This window comes from Manis javanica, chromosome 2, assembly GCF_040802235.1.
Source record: "Manis javanica isolate MJ-LG chromosome 2, MJ_LKY, whole genome shotgun sequence".
NCBI classification, from domain to species: domain Eukaryota; kingdom Metazoa; phylum Chordata; class Mammalia; order Pholidota; family Manidae; genus Manis; species Manis javanica.
In genome coordinates, this window is record NC_133157.1 from 151382023 (window position 1) to 151402347 (window position 20325).

The following is a 20325-nucleotide window of genomic DNA, read 5'->3' on the forward strand; positions in this document are numbered from 1 at the left end:
GACTGGGTTAGTTTCACTGACAATTTGTACTCTAGGAACTGTAGTGTCTTGGCTTCATAGAATAAAAATTGCTTTCTCATTATAATAAGTGCAGAAAACAACATGAAGAGTGAGAAAGCCTACATTCTGGTACCTGAATTTAGTCTTTTAACCACTAGCATCCAAAGTATCAGTTAGCTCCTACTTTAGTTTTTGACTAATGATCTGAAGTTAATGTATTTTCTTATGATAAAATTAACAAAACAACTTATTATTTAAATAGAATTTACGTTCTAGAAGCTTTTTGAATAATTAAGTAAGTGATTGTTATTTAATTCACAACAAACATATTTTGATTCCTTGTGTGGCTATTAAACACCAAAATATTTGTATTAATGAGTGCTGCTCCAAATTGCTGTATAAATAGTCAAAACTTAAAAAAAATGTATGTTCTAAATAATCTGTGGTGATTTTAAAATATAAGAACTATAAATCCCAAATCAAAATTTAAGGGAAATATCCAGAATATTTCCCATCCCTGTGTACATTTTTAGAAAACTATTAAAGCTGAGTAGAAATATAAAGACTCTTCAAAAGTCACAGCTATTATTTTTAAAAAAGATTTTTTTCTATTACAAATTCATAGACATTATTCTTTTATATTCTTTACCTATTGGATTATATAGGCTGTTTGATTATTTGGTATAGATTCTCAAAGTATTTTTTTCTTTTGCAGTTGGTTGGTTTTGTGTATGCCTGTTATGTGATCAGTATTTTCATGGAAGAAGAAGACACCTGTAAGTACTATGCTCTCTCTCTGTGAGTTTATTTTGGTTGAGAACTTCCAAAACTCATTATTCCAGGGCTATGAAATCTTTCACATTTGGAATTTAAAATACTTGAACTCAGCATAGTAAAGCTACAATTAGTTGCTTGCAAACCAAACTGTGCACAAATAGGTGCACTAAATATTGCCAATTCTTGATCTGTGTTGTGTGGAAGGATTCCCAGAGACACCAAGGCCTGCAGACTGCTGTCTTATCATGTCTTAGTCACTTTTCCTGAGACCTAAACATTATGCTGAGGAGAAAAGAAGGGGTTGTTTTGTCCTCCACCAATTGTAAGTAAGCTGTAATTCTTGCCAAATTGTAAGAATGGTTGAAATCTAATAGCAATAACATCAATACAATAAATTATAGCAAGAAATACATATACATAAACGATGTAAAATGCTCTGAGAAAATTTAAAATGATAATCTTCAAGGTGAGGTGTTTAAATAAAAAAAGAGATTCTATAAAAGAATTAATTGACATACTAAAAAGTTATGAGGTTACCTTCATGTTTTAGCAGAACACTCAGGAAAAAAAAAATGGCACGTGACCTGAAATTCAGTGGATGAAATATCACAACAAAAGTCAACAACTGGCATTTATTGAGCACCTGCTAATGTATAAGGCACTTCTTGACACATCTCTGTTATGGGCTTACATAATTCCAAAGAAAATTTTGATTGACTTTTTAAAAATAAATTATTAGATAAATCACACCAACCATCCTGGAGACTTGGTTACATCACTGCAGTTATTGTCTTTCCTAAAAAATTACTGACTTTTCTAAAAAATGAAGATAAATATCTGGATAGCCATTATAACTTCTAGTATACAACTCCAAAGGGGTCTGATGAATGTATCCCACCAAATAGATTTCATGCATTGCATAGGAACTGGACTCCAGTTGACAATGAGGATTTACTTAACGAACTGGAAGAAATATTTAGACCCTGAGTTTAAACTTATCAGGCCATGAAAAGATGTGAACACAATACATCGTATCTTTTATGTTCGCTTGGGGGCATGTAATTTTTTTTTAATGCTAGAGAAACCAGAAAGTTTAGGACATTTCAAACGTGTTGCTGTAATGACACTATGAGGTTAACTTCAAAAAGTACAGAAACTCCATTGGTGGTTCCACAATCTGATCTGGTTAATGTATAGAAAATCTACAGCACGTTTCCACCTCACAGCAAAGACAGGCTGTATAGCCAAAAACAACTGGCTGAGTATGAACAATTTTAACAGATCATTAGAATTGGAGGCTGAATAAATACTTCAAAAAAAAGATACATTGATTGATAAATTCCAGCTGAATCCCTTATCACTTATTTTTGATTAGCTACCAAAAGTGTCCTCGTGAACTCATTACAGACTCTCAAATGATGCTAATGCTCTATCCTATCTTACTGCATGAGAAAAGGCAGATTAATCAATAGTCTTCTTTTATCTAGTAGAATAAATATACAAAGGACTTTTCCTTGAAGCTTGTGATTTTAAGCAAAACTTGAAAATGCAAAATGACATGCAAAATAAAAGGCTCATCTAAATCGATTTTGACCTTCCATCCACCTTCTTTGAGAGTAATAATGTCAGTGTACATGTATTTTATTGCTACTGGCAGATATTTGCAGTTCCATTGACTTTGGTGTCTTTTGTTAGCTTTAGTTTCTCTATAGAAATCTCTGAATCAGCTATTTTAATACCCATAAAACTGGAATTGAAACAGCTGCTAGCAGTCTATTCTATTAATGGATTAATTCTAGTGTTTGTTTTTAAGGCCATACATTAAGTTACCAAGAGACATCTGGATACAGTAGTTTTGTTACCACCAATTCAAATAACACTTAGAGCCAGAAAGAGTCTTGGGTGCTCAAAACAAAGTAAATATGCCCTAGACCAACTTGACATGATAATCTTTGGGAAGAAAGATAACAGCAAAGAGCAATCCCAAACCTTTTAGTCTGATAGTTCTCAAGTGAGTGTAATTTTACATTTTTTTTGTGAGAAGTAGGAATCAAAAGTGCATTTGTAATTAAATTGTCCCGGAGTCTTCAGAAGGCAGATGTGAGCAAAAAGAAATGTCTGAAACCAATGTCAATGATCTCATAGACTAGCACAATTTGTGCCAACACTTATCTTTTAGGTGCAGTAATGAACTGCCCTCTGGATACGACATTATCAACACACAGTCAAGAAGATGTGTCCCTTGCATTGTTGTTTCAAAATTTAACTATACAATAATAAAATAATGCTGGTAGCTTTCCAATTTGTCTAAGTATACTTCTGGAAAGCTTACTCTGAAATGTAACTACAAATACATAATGTAATGTCACAGTATTTTGGCAGACAATACATCATTTATCATTTCAATTCCTATTCTAACTAATGAAAATCCCTGCATTATTCAAAATGCAAAGTTAAGCCTTGTTCTCAGACCGAGAGCTGTCAGCCAGCCTTAAAAATTAATAGCAGCTACCCGCTGCTCTCCTCTGCACTGCTCAAGTGGTTCTATGGGACTAACATTTCAGCTGATGGACATTTCTGAAGGGTAACAAACACTTGAGGAAACATTTATTTCCAGCCACCCATCTTCTTAGTTACCTGTCAGCCTCTTTTGCTGTTTCTTTTAAAGACTATGATTGCAGGTCAAAGACAATGAGATAAAAAGTTCACAAAAGGAAGAATGCTGCTAGGTGAATTAATACTTTTCATCATTCATTCTAATGAAAAAGCCTATCTGTATCTCTCTGTTTCAATTTTTATTTCTTTTTTTAATATCCATCAATCTCTATGAACACTTTTGTGAAACCAGGATATTGGGAATCTGTAATCATAAAAACCTGTTGACATCTTGTTTGCGAACCATCTACTGCTGAAAATGAACTTGTAGGTTTGTTACTACCTTGTCAGACTTACTAAAAAGAATGTTTTTTAATTCAGGGAAGTGTAGAGGCAAGGCAAAAGATGCTGCAAAATAGTATTAACTTGTATAAATATTGCCAGTTTGCAGAGAATCTATTGCTACCTCTACTCCTGATACTAGGTTGCAAATTGCAATAGAGATATCCATTTGGGTTGTCAATCTAGGTTGTCTCTGTTGTATGCATATATACACACATGTATATATGGGAGAAAAGTATTGAAAGCCCTAGAGCTAGTTTTTGAAAAAGAGATGAACCCACTAGATGTGGGCTCAGTATTTTACATTGAAAAGTTCAAAATAGCTCACTATGCAAATATTTGACCCTTAATAGTACACTTTTAAAAAAATTTTCATTGTAAGAAAACTTGGCTCTTGGAAAAACATTCCATATCTCTACTGTACTTGAGGTTTCCCGCAGGCTGGTGTTCATGTATTTGCCTGACTGCCCATGAATTCCTTTTATGAGGATAAGGTCATATTACCATAGCAATGATGTGAATTGGAAATAAAAATGAACCCTATCTCTTCCTATGAATTTACTAGGGCAGCTAATGGTACAGAAACTGATTTTTCTCAATGTTAATTTCCAAGTTTCCTTTTCTTGCTATGTAATGTATCAGAAGCCTTAGAGAAGTAGAGTGAACCAAAGGTCAGGCAGTAGAGGAAGGAGAGAAAGCAGCAGAGACCTGGATGATCCTTAGAATAGAAAACTGATTCATTGTCTTGTGAACATTATAATATATAAATATTTAAGGGTAGTGGGAAAGGAGAGCTTTGTGAGAGTCAAAGATGGCAAAATGCATGAGACTCAGGTAAGGGTGATCCTGCAGTCAACATTTCAAAGGAGTCACAATATTTACCCAATAAGCCACTGGTTTTCAGATAGTATAGATTTCTTTAGTAACTGTCTGGTGAGTTGTGTATTAACTATCCTTACCACATCTTAGATTTAGGGTAGAGCCTGAAACATTTCCCCTAATTTGTTGAGAAGGCTCTACCAAATAGCTTCAAAATTACTAGCTAATCTTCCCACTAGAACAGAAGATCTATGAGGTCAGGATCTTTATTTGTTCCCTGATACAATAGCCTAGAAAATGACTTGCACATAGTAACCAATAAAGAAATGATCGTTAAATTTACACAGTTAGGTGAATTCTCTTAGCCTAGCAACTCATTGTTCAAAATGGATTTCAATACCCCAAGGCTCTTAATTTTGATGAAATGATACTCCCTTACATTTAGAATTTAGTGAAATGTCTGATGCATTTACAAGTATTTAGATTTGGCAAAGGGAGGTCCTGTGTCTCTTTAACATAATTGGATGAATTTTAAGTAATTTCGAAGTCAACATATAGGGAGATGGATTAAACCTCAACTATTCCACATCAGAGCCAGAGCTTATTAACCTTATCAAGTCCTGGACAAGATATCATGGAGGGAACAGGTGCACCCACAGAACAGCAGAAAGGTAGATGCACTCACAGAATGCTGCAAAATATGGCCAAGCAGACAGACCCACTGTCAAAAAGTTGAGACCACTAGGTTGGTGACCTTGGCAGCACAGAACAGGCCCCTCGCTACAGGGCTATGGTTCAGAGACAGTCTTCTGGTCCTTAAGTAGGTGATCAAGACAGTCTGTCTCAGTAATGGGTATGTTAATTAACTAGCCTAGCCGGTGGGAATTACTTCACAAAGTATATGTATCAAACCATCCTGTTGTAAACTTTAAGTATATTATAACTTTGTCAATTATACTTCAGAAAAACTGAAAAAAAGAGACAGTATCATAACAAACAAATACCCAAACCAGTGAATCAAGTGGGGACTTTCCACCGGCACAAGATAGAAAAGAACCAGCTCCAAAGTGCTAAAGTCCGCATGAAGTAGAGCCTAGACTCCTGCCTGTCTCACTAAGCCAGGCCTCCTATAATTCACTAGGGACTATCCACAGCCATATTTTCTATCCTCCTCCCTTCCTCATATCCGGCCACATGTGTGGTCTTAATTCCACCAGGCTCTTCCACGTCACCTTCCCCCGGTAACTCCCTAACTTATATACATTCTTCAGATCTCGCCTTAAAGACCTCTCCCCAGATTTGGCCACTTCCCTCTGACCGTCCCCAGGCTAGATGAGGGCACCAGCATGGTATGCTGTTATATGCTTTCATTGCACTGTACTTTTTCCTTGGAAACATTTAACACAACTGTAATTTTTAAAAGCCATAATCTCCCCAGGGCCCAGCCAATTTCCTGACATAATGGGCACTTTAGACAACAGATAATGAGTGAGTATTGAATGAATAATGGTATGAACAAATGGACTCAGAAGTGGTTAGGATTTTCATCGACAGAGTAGGGGAATAAAGATCTTCCTTCTCTATTTTCTATACCCATTTACATGAATGACCACTCCTCGCAAGAGATAGAAACTCAGGCATGTTCCTTGACTTTTCGGTCACCTTCCATATCCAATCAGTTGCCAAGTGGGCAATGTCACCTCCCTTCATGTAACTAATGACTCCTACATGCTCCCTTTCTTCCCAAAGACACCCTCTTCCCAGAGACTCAGTAAACTCTAAGCATGTTTCTGAACCTGTGTTGGGCATATTTGTTAGTTAACTGAATTCTCCACTTAGAGAGGTTAGAGACTATGTCTTTCCCATCCTAGGGCCCCAGGACCTGTTTCAATGTCTGGAACATCAAAGCAAATAAGTGCATATTTGTTGTCTTTATATTACCTCATATTTCTTTCCTCACACCTTATGAAAATTTAAATTCCCCATTCCCTGAACTATAGAAAAAAAATCTAATGAATTCACAATAAGATGTAAATGGTTTATGCACTTAAGTTCCCTGGAAATTTTCATTGGCTACTGATTGTGGCCCATTTTGACAGAAAGTTGATCCCAGTAAGCACACCCCAGTGGGGATTTAATTTTCTATGTTTCCACTTGAAACTGGATGTTAGAAATAATTTAAATGAAGGTGGTCCTAACTCTGCCAATATCTAGCTCTGTGCCCAGTCACAAATCCAGTCACGTCTTAGGGATCCCAAAGGCACTCTGAGCTCTGACAGTACAGCTCCGTGGATGGTGCCCATAGCTTATCTCAGCGTGCAATCAAGTCCATCACATTTTCTTCATTCATTTACAAATGGTGAGCATGAGCAGCTGTTGAAGACATCCTGATCTCTCAGCTCCAGATTAACAATCAATGAAGTGTGAACATGGCCTCCCCCCTTCAAGCATGAGGCATGTGCCTGCTCACAGAAGGCACAGTCCACGCCCCTACGTCCCTGAGGCAGACAGGTGGGAGTGCTGGGGGCAGCCTTCCCAGCAGCCCCAGGCTGTGCCGCCTGCCTTAAGCCTTCAAGTGGAGGAGAAAGAATGAAGGATTTGGTATCCAGGTAGTGCCAAGTGGAAGATGAGGGAATTGGGAACCTGATGTGAGTATGAGGGAGCAAAGTAACAAAAACTTCCCACCCTCATGGCACCCTGAGTGCACAGTGAGGAAAAATGGGCATGAGGATTTATGTGTATCTTGAGCAGTGGCTTTATTCTGGGTTATTTATTAGTGGGAAAATTCAGGAGTCCAGGGGAAGAGCAGCTGACAGCAACTGACAGGGGCCCCTGTGTTTCCATTTTCATTATAAATTCAATATCCTTATCCCAACCCAACCCCCTATTCGTCCTCATCCTGGGCTTGTTCTGCCGCCCCACTGCATGTTCCTCGACCCCTCAGGTCTCTGCAGCTGCCCCTCAGCTGCCCGCAGAGGGATGAAAGAGGCTGTCCCCCTGTCCTGTGGCTTTTGGAGCTTTTATGTTCATCTTTCTAATATTCAGGCAGCTTGCTCCATTAGAGACTGACTCTCTCTCTCTCTCTCTCTCTCCTCCTTCCCTCCCTTCTCTCCGCCCAGTTTCTTCCTCCTAGCAGGTGTTTTTCCTCAGCTCATGAAAAATGTCACATAATTTTTTTAGAAAGAAATGAAAACAGAAATTGCCCTGACTCCCCACCTGGTGTCCATTTACCTTCCCCGTCTCAGATGCTTCTTCCCTCCACATCTGGGCTTTTCTACAAAGTACTCCACCCTTAGAGTGTTCTTGCCTCCTATTCCCTGTCAGTCCACTGCTGTCAGGCTTTCTGTCCTGTATTATCACTGACACGCTGTCTCAAAGTCCGGCGACAGCCTCCTAATTGTCAAATTCACTTAGAGCTTATCAAGCTTTATTATAATTGATGGCTTTGGTCACTGCTCCTTCCTTGAAAATTTTCTCTTCTGGATTTCTAAGCAATCCCATCTTTAGAGTTTTGCCAGGCAATCCTATCTCTTGAACAGCACTAATTTTACCAATTACAAGTTATTTCTAACATACTTATGCAAATCAAGCAGCTTTCTGTGGCAGACACAGGTTACAAATTTTGAAGGACTTGCTCTACATTTGGAGTGATGATTTATCATTAAGTCCTTAAATGGTTAACTTGCCAACCCTAGTATATAGTTTATATTCCCACTGTTACACTGAAGCAGATTAAGTAAAATCAGACAGTAAATTTTAAACTACGACCAAACAATAAAACAAATGTTTATCCCTTTTAGATAACAAAATGACACATAATATTCTCAAGAGCTATATTCTTAGACCAAATATTTAATGGAAATCCTATTTTATAATTCCTTTAAAGAAATGTCATACAAGTAACCAACAATAAAAGGCATATACGAGATACTCATCTTCATGTGCTTTATTCTAAGTACTGTATTGACTAAAAAAGAAATAATTTAGTGTCCTTTCTGGGCAGCAACAATTGAAACTTAAATCTAACTGAAGTATTTAGGAGAATTCACATATTTGGATGCCCACTTGAAAAAAAAGTAAGGGAGAAATAAAAGCATTTTCCTCTCCTTCTAAGTTGTATGACGTACCAGGTAAATTAATTCTAAATTATACCTAAGTAGTCTTTCAGTTTGATCCACATTTTTTCCCCCTTATGGAAGGAACTACGAGCTCTCTTCCTTGTTCTCTTTTTCTCTCTCTCTGTCTCCCTCTCTCTCTTGGCCTCGCTTGCTCTTTCTTTGATTGTAAGAATAGAAAGTCTAGATTGGAGTTGATGATGTATTTTGAGAACAGCTTCCTTTGCTACATACAGTTTGATAAACTGCACAGCCTGTAACATTCCCCTACCTTGTTCACTGAATTCTACCTTCACAAATTTGTAAGAGCTGTGTGAAAGCTTGGTCAGACCCTAACCATCTACTCAATACAACTATTTGTTCTTTTCCTGGTACACAGCTGTACTCATTTCCCAGCTTCCCTGCAGTTAAGTGTCCCTGAAATTGACTTCTAGCTCATAGACTGTGAGCAGAAGGGATACGCCCATTTCCAGGCCTGGTCCCTAACTAACTTCTCCATGTGATTCTCCATGTTCTTCTACTTTCTACCTGTTGGATACCAACAAGCACAAAATCTTTGGAAGCCATGTGTTTTAAAATGGTGGAACCACAGTGTTGAGGGACTTGAGCCACTGGGTCATTGCTTGGAGGAAAGCTGGCCAAATAAGTTGAGAACAGGAAATGAGTGCTTTTGAGGCACAGGGTGCTGAGAAGCCCCCAAGAGTGTATGGTCAGGGAAGGGTTCCCCTGGGTGGAGAACCTGAAACAGAAATAGGCGGGAGTTCTTTACCGCTGAAGGGGAGGAGAGCATTTCAGGCATCCCACAAAATGCAAGTGCCACCCATGTGCATGGGAAGGTCTCTTGCAGGAGATGGCACAGAAGCTGGAACTGAAAGAAAAAGGAGGTTGTGAGGAGATAGCTGAGGAGGAGAGCATTCCTGGCAGAAAGAACAGCAGGTGCATGGGGAATCGCTCCTAGAAGAGGCTTCCAGCCAAATCAAAGACTTTGACTTCAGGAGCAGCTTCATACTGGACGTTCTGGAGAGTCAAAAGGTAATCTGCTGACTCACAGAAGAATAACGAACTAAAAGGCAGCTTGCATCAGGGACTTATTTCACATAGCCTTCCTGTGTTGAGCAGAAGGCTAGCTGAAAATGACAAGAAGCATACTAGTTGTTCACATGTTGTGAGAAAAGAGAGCGCACAGCTTGGACTGAAGTTTTTTCTTTTTCTTAACGTCTATATTTGATTCATTTCCTATTTATTCATCTACATGTTTACTCGGGAAAGTAAATTAAATCTGTGCCTTTTTTATTTAAGAAAAACAAAGACTCTTAGTTACTAGTTTTAAAGTTGAAGTCAAGGTGTCATATTGTGTTTTCATCCTAATTGAGACAATAAAGGTGCAAGAGAACAGGCGAAGGCATAGTTTCCCTAGGACTTTGTCTCTTTATTTTCTGATGTCCGTGAGGGAAGCATCTCTGCACAATGAATTCTACTTATATCTTATTCAGGGTTTAAAATCACTATGCAATTTATTAAAGTAACACATTTTTTTAAAACCTGTTTTTTTTCTTAGGCTCTATATGCAACATAAATTTTAATACTCCATTTATAAATCTAACAAATTTTAATAATCACTTTCTGGGGATTTTTGGTCTCTTTTTCTGGTGGTAAAATAAACATAATATAAAATTAACCATATGAGCACTTTTAACTGTATAATTAAATGGCATTAAATATATTCACAATGTCATGCAACTGCCACCACCACACATTTCCAGAACTTTGTCATCATCCCAAATAACAACTCTGTGCTAGAAATAATAACTCCCCATCTCCCTCTCCCCCGCACCCTGATAACCTCTATTCTACTTTCTATCTCTGTGTATTTACCTATTCCAGGCACCTCATAAATGGAATCATACAATATTTTCCTTTTGTGTATGACTTATTTCATTTGCCATAATGTTTTCAAGATTTATCCACCTTGTAGCATATATCAGAATTTCATTCCTTTTTAAGGCTGAATAATATCCCATTAAACTTGTAATTACTATTTGATCTGCTTAAATTCAGGAATCTAAATTCCTTTAAATTATCTGTTCCATTTACAATTTAAACTGAAGTTCTTTAAACATTTAGCCTGCATTCATGAATTCATTGTAGCTATTGTTCTTGTGAAGTCCTTCAAATATTAGTCGTAAGCTATTCCGGAAAGTTAATAAATCTAATAAGGTTATATGTATATTAAATCCGTGTGTTTTTAAATATTACACAAGTTAAAAATTTTTTCCAATGTCTTTCAATCCAAATATCGGAAGTGTAAAATTAATTACCCACTTCAACTTTTTCATGGCTTTTACAGAGTCAATCTCCGAGATCTAACATAATCTTTCTGATTATGTTAAGAATCACAAAGACTTTACACACCAGGTAAACACAGGTTATCCCAATGATTACAGAATCATAATCTATACTTCATAAAAAAGTATTGAAATTGTGGAATTTGCCTACTTTATTCTCTCTACAGTCAATGCCCTGTATTGGGAAGGCATTTCTGCAATAAGTAAGCACCTCAAACAATTTGAGGTTGCTACATGTTGAGGGATTTTCACTTGGGAAACAGTACTTAAATTCCAAAGGGATTCTAACTTTCTACTAATGGAAATACAGATTTTTTTTTAATAGTTGATGGAACAAGAAAAGATCTCATTCCATACACTTCAATGTGATTAATTTAACAGGCTACAGTGCCAGGACTCAGATGCCATTAGATTTGAGGAGACAGAAGACTTACTTCCTATTCAGAGGCTCTTTTTAGTTGGTTTTATACACTAATTCTTTAAAACATTGTAATGTTGTCCCATGTGATTCCACAGATGATTTGTTGACATTCTATTTCTTTCAATCGTACTGCCTCATAGAATTCTGCATTATTTCTGTATTCTAGGTAGGTTGCCAATTTTTGTAGACATTTAAATGTTTGATTGGATTCTGCATTTCTCTCATATCTCTTCTTGTTCTGAGGTCATCAACTTGTGCAGACCCAGAAGTAATTACAGTCCAAACTTAGAATATTATTGCTTAATTTTAGAGCTTTGAACAAGCTTAAATAACTAATCCTTTATTGATTTATTGATTCATTCATTCAAAAAAGAGTTATTGAAAGACTTCTGTATGTTAGATCACAAAGACACAGAAACCAGTAAAGCTTTGTCCCTTTCCCAAGAGAGCTTACATTCTAATAAGTGAGCCAGGCATGTAAATAATAGTTAATAGATAATTGTCTGTATAAAGTGAATCAGATGCACAGAAAAATAAGCAGAGGCTAACTGGGTCTTGGGGAACCAAGCGTGGCTACTCAGAGCATAAGAAGAATATTGCATCACCAGGAAGGAAACAAAGAAAATGTACTTTAAATATTGGAGAAAATATGTCCAAAAAAGCTTGAGAAAACCATGGGATATTCAGGAAGGCCTGGGGAAAACCTGAATTATGCAGGAAGTGATGGGTACAGTTTCTATGGGTTTGAACCCAAAACATGTACAGGTCTACTTGTATATGTTTTTTTTTCAATAAATATATTGGAAAATATTTTGGAGATTTGTGACAATTTGAAAAACATTTTCTTTTCTCTAGCTTACTTTTTTGTAAGAATACAGTATATAATTCAAATGATAAATGAAATATGTGATAATTGACTATTTATGTTCTCTGTAAGGCTTCTAGTCAACAGTAGGTTATTAGTAATTAGCGTTTGTGAGTCAAAACTCTTTTTCAGGTTTTCAACTTAGGGTTCAGCACCCTTAACCCTCAAACTGTTCAAGAGTCAACTGTAGTTGGGTATTCTCAATTCACGAAGTGAATGGTGGGGTCAGACTGTGAGGGATGTTGGATTCTGTCTCACACCAGTGATTCCCGACCTATTTCATATCTTGGCACTTGTAGTGAAAACTAACATTCATGAGGCATTCTGTGGTAAATAAATTACTTTTCTCCAAGCAAGAAATGATCAGCTCACAGGACTAACTACCCCACGTTTCACTTAATACACACACACACACACACACACACACACACACACACACACACGCACGTACACGTACACGTACCCTCACACATACTCCAGGGAATCAATGTCTTGTCATGTTTGTACCTACTCAGGTCGTACCAGTTGGGATGCTCTGCTAGATGACATGGAATCAATGAATGGACTGAATCTTTAAGACTATGATCAGAATCAATTTTTTTGAATAGTAATTCATGAAAAGAGAAAAAAGATTGATAAAAGAGATCTCAGAATAAATGGCATAGTCTGGATGGAGACTGTCCTAGGAAAGGGAAAGACAAAATATTAGAGGCTATTAAAAAAAGAAGAAAATATTCAAATTCAAGGGGAAATGTCCAAAATTGTAGAAGTAGACAGTAAAAAGGAATTATAGAAAGACTTCAAAGTCAGTGAGTTCTTGCTGTTTGATTTATGGAGCAAAGTAAAACATTGGCTAGATTTAAGCAAGACTGATAAATATATATTGGGAAACCAGATAACTAAAAAAAAATGTATATTACGTAGGGGAAAAATTACAACTATTTAGACAAATTCTTAGAGCTGTTTTTAGCCTTTATCTTCTTGAGCATTATTTTTCCTCTCAGCTATTCCATCCTGCTTTGTTGACCCCAGAGAAATTTTAGAAATTCATTGTTCCATTATTTAAATATTAGCTACCCTTACAAAATGTCTAAGTGGGAAGAAACTGTCAGCACTGATTATGGGAACATCTAATTCCGGAGATCTGGACCCACAATGAGGAACAAAAGCTAGAAATGCAGACAAATAAGATGAAAATGGAGCTCCAAAAATAGAAAAGGGAGGTGATTTCAGGACTCTTTTTAAATGTTGTTTTCTCAAGAATAAAATGTTTCTCCAAATGAGCCCAGCGGTGATGACACAAAGGCCTTTAGACACCAATGATTGTGTACAGATAGTAGTTGAAAAATGAAAAACTTTGAAAGGGCCGTCAGTAAAGCTCAGTGAGCTGGTAACAGCCATTCTATCCAATCACTGAGCTACTGATGAAGATAAACTGGAGGGCTGAGTATATCTACTGTAGGAAAAAAGAGCCCAGTGTGTGTGGTTTTGAAAAAGCTGAGTAACTTTGAAGACAATAGAAGATGTACTATTAAGAGTGATGACTAAAGTCAGAACGGGAGAGAAAAAATCTAGCTACTTTCCAAATATGAGAAAATAGAAATAAAAATAAATGTGTGTGTTGCAGAAGTGGAATGGTGGGAGCAGATATGTTATAGGCATCTTTACAAAGACAATACAACTTTTAGAATTAGAGCAAGGAGAGAAGCCATAGTAGTAAATGCTTATTATCAAAGCACCTGTAACAGACACTACATCCAAGATCCCATACAGAAGAATCAAACACAAAATACTGAAGACAGTCTATAGAATCTTTACAGAACAACTGGAGTAAGCATACCTCTGCAGCTAAAGGAATAACACTGAAAATATTAGGAAGACATCACTTTATGAGAATAGGGGATGTATTATCTACAAAGAATCCCATGGAGTGACTTGAAAAGAAAATATAGCAAGAAAAAAAAGCAATTTCCCCTCAGGGTTGGGGCTACTGCGGTGAAAAGAAGAGAGCATAAAAGCAATGCCAGACTAAAGCTAACAAGTGGTGGTGGACATTGTCACCTGTGTCCTGGACAGGTTGTGTGTGCTGAACCCCCACTCACGGACTCAACACCAGCCCTGGACAGAGGGAGAGCCACGTGCTCTCATGGCACATGACCACACCTGCTCTCACTGAGTTTTATTTTCTTTCTTGCACCATATCTTTATACAGGAAAGATTACTTTACAGAATAAAAATGCTCATAGAAGACGAAACATCAGGCTTCAAGATGTGGTGAACTGATCAATTTCCCCTCCCCCAAACTAGCTCCTCTTTCCAAATGTGAGAAAGTCAAACTAGAGACAAATTCAATACAGTTCCTCAAGGACAAACACTCTTCTGAGGAGCAGGGGGAAGAGAATGTTGCAGTTAGTTCTCACAAATCTTTGTTATTCTAAACTAAACAGAGCTTTTGGAATTTCAGAAATTAATAGTTGATGGGACTGTGTCATCAGAATAAAATAAATGCGTAAGTAACATTAACAACAGCCTGCCATTCATTGCACGCTTTCTGTGGCCATTATCTCATCTAGGGTAACCACACTTGGTGAGGTAGTCATTGTCCTCATTCTACAGATGAGTGCACTGCAATTTTTCCCAATTCACATAGCCTGTCAGAAGTGGAACTCATATTTGATTCAAGTGTTTCAGGTACCAAAGTCCACATGTTTTCCAACATGCGGTATGCCTTTCTTCCCAACAGGATAATGACCAAATTCTCCATAAATAGGTAAAGAAAGAGACATTGGTCCCACACTAGATTAAAACCAGAACACTTAAACATTTAAATATTAAGTGGAATATAAATCACTTGCACAATATGGAGAAAAATAATGAGCTATCCCATGAAAATTGAAGTAGGTATGGGGAGTCATGTGTAATATAAAACACCCAATGATCTTGCTTCAAATCAGTTGTCTTGTTTCAGTACCGAACATTTAATATGCAAAACTTATTGGACTAACAATCTCAGGATCCAATTCAAAATACTACACCTTGTGAAAACAAACCCCTCCCCTCCAAAAACGTTGTGTTGACTTTTAATAGCTGCAAAATTCTGTATGGCTATACAGTGAAATAGAAGAACCCACCGTTTAATAATTAAAGTCTGGCTCGATAAAATGTGAGAGAATATAACATTAGACAAATGTTATGAGTATGATTTTTTAAAAACAAATTGTAACTTCCCTTATGTTCACAAAACCAGATGTCACATTTCTTCCCCAAGCAGTCATTTCCAGGAAATCTCAGCCACATCATGATTTGTCCACCACATCAGGGATGAGCCCAGGGGGCAAGGGGTCGTCCTCCTCTGCTCTGGTTCTGAGGCCAAGGTTGATGTGGTGGTATGCACTATGAAGGGTAGGGCTGGACCCTGATGTCATTTCCATCTTTCCTCCAGGCACCCACTGAGCTGTAGAATGGTCCCACTGTGGTCTCAGTTGTCAAGCATGTCTCATTCTGGGTTGCTGCTCTTCATTTGCAAGCTATAACAGGGCCTGGGACCCTAAACTGGCATCCTGGACACAGTAACTGCACTTCCATTCTTTCTTCCCTATCTCACATAGAATTCTTCTGTAGCCGCTGCCAACTCAGAGCCAAGCCAACAGAGAGGGGAATTCAGGAAACATTATTTCAGCTTAAATGGACACATTACAAAATAACTACAATAGTTCATAATATAATTGAGGCATTATTCTTTTGCATGTATCTCATGGAATCTAAATGCCACTGCAATTCAATACCCATAACTATCCATTCTAAAAGTTCCTGAACAAGCCTCATTTAACAGTTGAAATTTTAAATCATTCTGTTTTCTTTTTGAACTTGTACCCTCATTCCACTTCACCCATCAAATGCTGTCCTAATGGAATATATTTATTCTTTAAGGTTTTTTCTTAGTCTGTCATACATTGCTGCATTGAAAAATTGTTATAGTTGAAATTTTATTCTCAATGTTATCTTTTAATGAATAAAAGTTCTTAATTTGTATACTTCAGTTATCAATCTTAAATCTTAAGTTAGGAAAATTCATATTTTTTCTCAAGATTGTCTTAACTAATCTTGAGTCTTTGCTTTATCATATACATTTTAGAATCAGCATTTTGATTAAACTGGAATTTTTTTATTGGGATTGCCATAAGTCCATAGATTAATTGTTCTTCAGATCAAATGATATTTTTATAATATTGAGTTTCACAATCCATGACTGCATTATATTCCTCCATTTGCTTAAAACATCTTTAACATATCTCAATATATTCTGTAGTGTTCAGAGTAGAGGATTCGCAAAATGTTTTAGATTTATCCCTATGAATAAAAATTTAGTTGTTTTCTGTGACCAGATTTTAAGCATTAAAGGTTGTCTTCAGATGGGATTATAATTACAATTATTGGCTACCAACATGATTGGGCTAATATAAATATATTACATATACTGATGAATATATTTCTGTTTGCTCAATCATACTGATAACAAAGAATTGTAATTATAACCACATCCAAGGGAAAACTTAAACATGTACTGGAAGGTACCTCTTAATGAAATGGATAGAACTTTTTTTTCAATTAGTTCCTATATTTATGGATAAATATTAGTTATTGCTAGGATGAGATAGGCTACCTTGGGTACTTTTAATACTTGGCACTAGTGTTATATTTATAGAAACCTTGCTCACAGAAAGAATATAAGAAAATAGGTTATAGAAATGTCAATTATTTTAATTCCTTTCTTCCCCAAATATTTTTGAGAGCCTATCTTGTAGCAAGCACTGTTCTAGATGCTAGGAATACAGCAATGAACAAAATCTGACAAAATCAGTCAAAAATTCTTGTCTCATAAAGTTTAAATGTAGTGAAGGCATCAGACAACAAAAAAGGTCTTTTAAAGTAAAATAGTGTAGCATGGTAAATAGTGGTAAATAGTGGTAAATACAAAAGAGCGAAACAGCAGGAAACAAGAAAGGAGAGGAGTGAGATTGTAAGTAAAATGGCTGAGATATATGTTAAAAAGTACATAGTGACTTGGCACCAAAAATTATGTTTAAAGTATTAGACCTAATGAATCAGTTAGGTTCTCCTTCAATTGTTTTGGAAGGCAAAAATTGGAAACCACATTGTCATTGGTAGCTGTTATTTTATCATCTTAGGAAATTAAACCTGCCATTTTGTTTAGTTCCCTGGAGGATGTTCCCCTGCCTCACTCCCCAGGGTAGTGCACCAAGATAGGATTCCAGATGGATGAGATAAATGCCTTTCACTGAAGAGTGGAAAGAACACGGGGAACTCTCCTACACTGTTGGTGGGAATGTAAACTAGTTCAGCCATTGTGGAAAGCAATATGGAGGTTCCTCAAAAAACTAAAAATAGAAACACATTAGACCCGGGAATTTGTAGGAATTTACCCAAAGAATACAAGTTCTCAGATTCAAAAAGACATATGTACTCCTATGTTTATTGCAGCACTATTTACAATAGCCAAGTCCTACCATTTGCAACAATGTGGATGGAGCTGGAGGATATTATGCTCAGTGAAATATGCCAGGCAGAGAAAGACAAGTACCAAATGATTTCCCTCATTTGTGGAGTATAACAACGAAGCAAAACTGAAGGAACAAAACAGTAGCAGACTCACAAAATCCAAGAAGGGACTAGTGGTCACCAAAGGGGAGGGTGAGGAGGGAGGGAGAAGGGGATTGAGGGTAATATGATTAGTACACATGGTGTGTGCGTCAGGTCATGGGGAAGACAGTGTAGCACAGAGAAGACAAGTAGTGACTCTGGCATCTTACTACACTGATGGACAGTGACTTCAATGGGGTGTTGGGGAGAATTGATAATATGGGTGAACGTAGTAACCACATTGTTTTTCATGTGAAACCTTCATAAGAGTGTATATTAATAATACCTTAATAAAAAAAATTTATTTTAAGTGAAAGGAACACATTCATGGAAGAAGATGAGGGAACTGAGAACCAGAAGGGCCATGGTACTTTGTCAGGACAAACAAATTTTGGAATTAAGGCTCTTGGAACTGACTGCCTTTAACTGTGCTTGCCTACACCCCATTTGGGAAGTCTGCAAGTACACTTGCATTCCCCAGGTGAAGAATGCTGGGCTCTCATTGCCTCCCCTCTCCCTTCCCAGTACCAGAATGGGCTGGGAGTCCCAGACAGACCCTCCAGACTCTCCCCGAGACAGCTCTCAGTGTTTTCCAAACCAAATTGCCATTAGCAACAATTGAGCTATCCTTAAACATCTCGATGGTCTCATGTGCTTTCCTTATTTAGTTGCATATGCTTTGAACGAAGGAAAAGATTTTCAACTTCCTGCATCATAAAGAGCATAACAATAAATAGCCATAAAGCTTGTACTTGGGTGTCATCTACCTGCCTGATGCGCCATTAAGGTTCATAGAGTTATTTTGGGCAGGCAGGGACATGGTCTCAGCATCTCCTACTGGGCATCAACAGCATTTTAGAGCACTGACTGTCAAGTTCACTGTGCCCAGAACAGCCATCACAGCTGCCTTCAGCCACTTGGGGTGCTGTGAGCATCCTGACCATGGCTTTCAGTTTGGCACAACAGGTCATATCCTTTGAAAGCTCAGATTATTTGGACAGGAGACAGCAGATCAGTGATGCAGTGATTCGTTCCTTAGAAACAAAGGACAAATTCAGTTTCCAGCTGCCTCTGCAATAGCTGGTCTCTCCTAAGAACCCTCTTTATCTGTGGGTGCTGCAGAATCCTCTCTGTGAATTCAGGTGGTGTCAAGCCTCTACCCTGGCTTTTCTCTTATGAATTCCTATCACAGAACAAGTAAATCACCATCTAACAGCCTCATACTCGAGTTCTCTAAGGCCTGAGCTATGCTTCCCTAAGACATTATTGCTGGCAACCTATACAACAAATGCTTATTAGACCAGCCCAGTAACTACTTAGCGGGAACCATGACAGGCTAGGAAGCAAGTTCAAACCAAATATGTGTATCGATCCCCCACTTCCTGAGTCCCTTCCTTCCTCTGAGCTAAAGGCAACATTACCAGGGCTGGATGTTTCTCAGCATCCAATGTAACTGCATCAGGAACAAAACACACCTACATGCTAGTTAATTATTTGGTGAATGTAATTAAATCTGGGACATAAATGATAGTTTGAATGATAACTAAAAATGGGTTGTTTTAGGGGTATAAGTCAATCAGGTTTTCAGTTCTGAGTGAGGAATTGAGTCAGTAGAACTAAATTACTTACTGAAAACTTCATTTATAACCAAAAGTTTCCTGTAGTCATATAGAAAAGTTGCAATTAGTTGTGTAGCTTTTACAAGTGGGAAACAAGTCTATTGATACAGTAAGATGTTGCTTTACATCTAGAGAAGCTTTGTAATTCCTTCAGGTGGGTGAGAACATTTGTCAGGGCATCTCCAGGGCTACAGTGAGTAACCACAAAGATGTTTGGTTACAAGTAATGTAATTCCTTCCAAGAAGTTTCTTGACTGTGCTTTTAGAAATTGGCACAGGAAATATGTTTGCAAGGACTACAGACAAGGGGGTTTCCTGCCTGCAGGCTCTCCTGGTGGGATCTCATAGTAACTCCTCCGTTTCTGAGAGTAGGCGAAGAGAGCAATGGTTTACATAATTGGCTTTTTCTGGACAGTTGATGCCAACTCTTAATTGTGATAATTTTTTGTTCTATATCTCATGACTTTAAAAACCAGAGGATACAGAACTCAACTCAATTGTTCTACAGGTCACCCAGCAAGCTGTTCCCTCAATGTCCCACCCATGCTTCTGCTTTCCGTCTCTTCTATGGCTGTTCTTCTGCCAAAGACCCTTACATGGTGTTCTCACTGTAAAACTACAGATTTCATGGATATTTCCTTTCTTATCCCCTTCCTAATACCTCTAAAAATATATCCATGCCTCTTCTACTTCCCATGTTTCATTGAAATTCATCTCATTTCTATTGGAGAAATTCCTTAATTCAGCATCTTCTCTTGTCATGTTT

The 20325-nt window shown here is 37.5% G+C and overlaps 1 protein-coding gene across 3 annotated transcripts in view; it reads left to right on the forward strand.

Moving 5' to 3' along the window:
- The window catches only part of NKAIN3 (sodium/potassium transporting ATPase interacting 3), a 632099-nt gene that overhangs the window by 586988 nt on the left and 24786 nt on the right, over window positions 1–20325 (forward strand). For all 3 annotated transcript variants that reach the window (XR_012128208.1, XM_073229590.1, XM_036998295.2), the window contains exon 5: window positions 716–776. Coding sequence is in view for 2 of the 3 variants with exons in the window: in XM_073229590.1 (XP_073085691.1) it covers window positions 716–776 (61 nt within the window). In the remaining variant the exon portion in view is untranslated. The remainder of the gene's footprint in view (window positions 1–715; window positions 777–20325) is intronic.